This window comes from Microtus ochrogaster, chromosome 10 (assembly GCF_000317375.1).
Source record: "Microtus ochrogaster isolate Prairie Vole_2 chromosome 10, MicOch1.0, whole genome shotgun sequence".
Classification (NCBI taxonomy): domain Eukaryota; kingdom Metazoa; phylum Chordata; class Mammalia; order Rodentia; family Cricetidae; genus Microtus; species Microtus ochrogaster.
The window spans coordinates 51,217,140-51,219,912 of NC_022016.1; the positions used below are offsets into that span (position 1 = coordinate 51,217,140).

General features: G+C 53.0%; 1 protein-coding gene across 1 annotated transcript in view; it reads right to left on the minus strand.

The window, feature by feature from the left end:
• Positions 1-777: 777 nt before the first annotated feature.
• Gpn2 (GPN-loop GTPase 2) overlaps positions 778-2,773 on the minus strand; it is a 5,625-nt gene continuing 3,629 nt past the window's right edge. The window contains exons 3-4 of the mRNA XM_005353396.2: positions 1,926-2,086; positions 778-918 (exon numbers count right to left, since the gene is read on the minus strand). Coding sequence (XP_005353453.1) covers positions 778-918; positions 1,926-2,086 — 302 coding nt within the window. The remainder of the gene's footprint in view (positions 919-1,925; positions 2,087-2,773) is intronic.

Consider the following 2,773-nt stretch of genomic DNA (forward strand, 5'->3'; position numbering starts at 1 on the left):
CACCTGGCACAGCTGCTGCAGTGACCACTGTTACCCCTCCTCACCTGGCAGAGCTGCCGCAGTGACCAACCACTGTTACCCCCTCCTCACCTGGCAGAGCAGCCGCAGTGACCACCGTTACTTTCTTTTTTCTACCAAGGCAGAGAACTCCTACTCTCTGAGCCGCAAGGGTCTCCTCCCTCCCTCTGGGACACAACACAGCTCAATTCACAAAAGGAAAAGAGCAGACATTGCTAACACTGGCTGCCCACGCGCCATCGCCTTGGTCCTCTCAGCCCTGGGGACTGCACGTTCTATCCTACCTTTCTAGCCACTGTCCCCATGGCCTGACACAGATCACTAGCCCCAAATTACAGCCACTCAGTGCATTTTCCACACATACAGGACTCTCCTGAAATGTCCCTCAGCTCTCAGAGAATTGGAGGAAAATCAGGAGTTCAAGACCAGCCTGCACTACACAGGGTTATAGGCCAGCTAGGGGTGAAGAAACCCTATGTCAACCTAAATAAACCCTTACCTTTGAGCTGATGACTATATGTACTTCCCTCCACTCTGGTGCTGGGCATCAACCCAAGGCCTCATGGTAGTAGGCTAGCATTGTATCCTTGGCTACACCCCAGCCTCCATCACAGACCCATCTCCTTCCCCATACCCTGGTGCCTCTTCTCCATTTTCATGCAGAACACCAGCAAACTGAACCCCTCACACTCCTCCCAATGCCACTTCATCTCTAGGCTTCTGTGTCTGCCACTCCTCTGGTGTCTCTTCCCGTGTCCCCTAAGGATACGAGGAGAAATGAAAGTCGGCTCCCATGGCAGCGGACATCATGGCCTCCAGGCTTCGCTGCTCCTGAACCCCAAAACAGTAGCCATTGGCTTTATCCACAGCCTGTAGGACTCGCTGGATGCTGTCCTTGTCCTGAGCAGAGAAGAGAGGGAACACAATGAGTAAATCAAGCGTGGAGGGCAGAGGCCACGCCTACTGCTCTCCTCTAACTCCTCCCATGACGATTTCACCTGCACTGTCCTTGGCCTAGAGGAGTCTAGGAGGCTTCCCAGGAGGCTGGCTGGCCAGACAACTGTCCAACTGTCCAGATTAGAAGAGACCAGCTCCTCCATGCTGTCACTGCCTAGGGTTTTCTTCTTAGGGCAGAGCAGCAGTTAACCATCCTAGGATAACTGTCCCACTGCTCCTGCTGGGCTAACCAGCCTTCAAGGTCAGAAGTCAGTGAAGGGTGAGGTACTATCAGTGTTAGGGACAGCACTCCTGTCAGGGAGGCACCAGCAAACACCTGGTATTTGGCCCATAAGGATTTCCTCATCCTATACACCAGTGAGAACAGCCCATATTTCTCAATGAAGGATGCAGATCAGAATAACGCACATGCAGCCCTCGGCACAGTGCTAGCAGGGACAGCCGCAGCGAGTGGTGGCTGGCACGCCCACTCTCTCCTGCTCTCCTTCTTGTGCAGGAAACAAGCGTGGTGTGAGTGCCAAGTGAGCTCAAGACCCCCACCACAGAAAGGAACCTAAGACCACCGTGTCTCCTGGGTTAGCTCTGTCACAAGCAAGACGAGAGGCATGGAGATTGGAGGGCACTCTGCAAACTCATAACATAGATGCACAGTGAAATGGACCCAAAAATCTGTGCCCTGGGTCCTGGCTAAGTTTTTGCTGTGACTCTGGACTCACGCACGTTCATTTACACTTAGGGGGCATGTGCAAAGGAGCCCTGCGGAGTCAGCACCACAGGACTAAAGTCTGGGTTCTGCTTTTTACTGGGATCCTGGGCCCACTGCGCCTGGTCCTGAAAGTCAGCCAAGGACAGACCCAGGACGCAGACTGTTCCTGGAGCCATCAAATCTTCTTATGTCCTTGGCTCCTGAGAGCTGCAGCCGCAGGGAAGAGATATCTCCTATCCAATACCTGGATGTTCAGAGGGATAAAGGAGACCAGGCTGTAGTCTTCGACGAGCTGGACCAGCTTCTCATTGAGCTGACGATAGTGACTGAAGAACGGGTCAGATGCCAGGTGCTCAAGCAGGTAGGAGAGGTCCAGGACTTCCGTGTAGTAGTCCAGGTTGAAGGCTGAGGAGAGAGGGCAGGGTCAGAAGCCACTGATGCCAGCTAAAGACCTCAGGACTGGAGGAGCTGAGCCGCAGCCCCACGACAATGTGTTTAGCATTCGGAAAGGCTTGGGTTCTACTTCTGGCACCCAAAAGGGATTAAAAACTGTAACCAGGGGTGGGAATTTAGCTCAGCGCTAGAGTACTTGCCTAGCACACACAAGGCCCTGGGTTTGGTCCTCAGCTCTGGGAGAAACCACAACCAATGGACTTGCCTGGTATACATGAAGTGATGGGTCCTGACCGAGCACTGTACAGCACTAGGAGACAAGAGAGACCCGATGCGTGGGGCTTTATCTTGTTTGTTTCTTTGTCATTGCTTTTTTCTGAGACAGGGTCTCATCTCTCAGCTCTGGCTGGCCTATCACTATGTAGCTGCTCAGGTGGCTTTCCCAGCAGTTCCCCTGCCTCAGACCCCTGCATGCTGAGATTACAGGCATGAGTGTCACACTGATTCCAGTACCTACACTACACTAAAATACTTGCTGGTGCAGTGAAATGATGTTAGTGAGGAGAAAAACATTCACCGGGCGGTGGTGGCGTACACTTTTGATCCCAGCACTCGGGAGGCAGAGACAGGATCTCAGTAAGTTTGAGGCTAGCCTGGTGTACAAAGTGAGTTCCAGGACAGCCAGGACTGTTACATCCT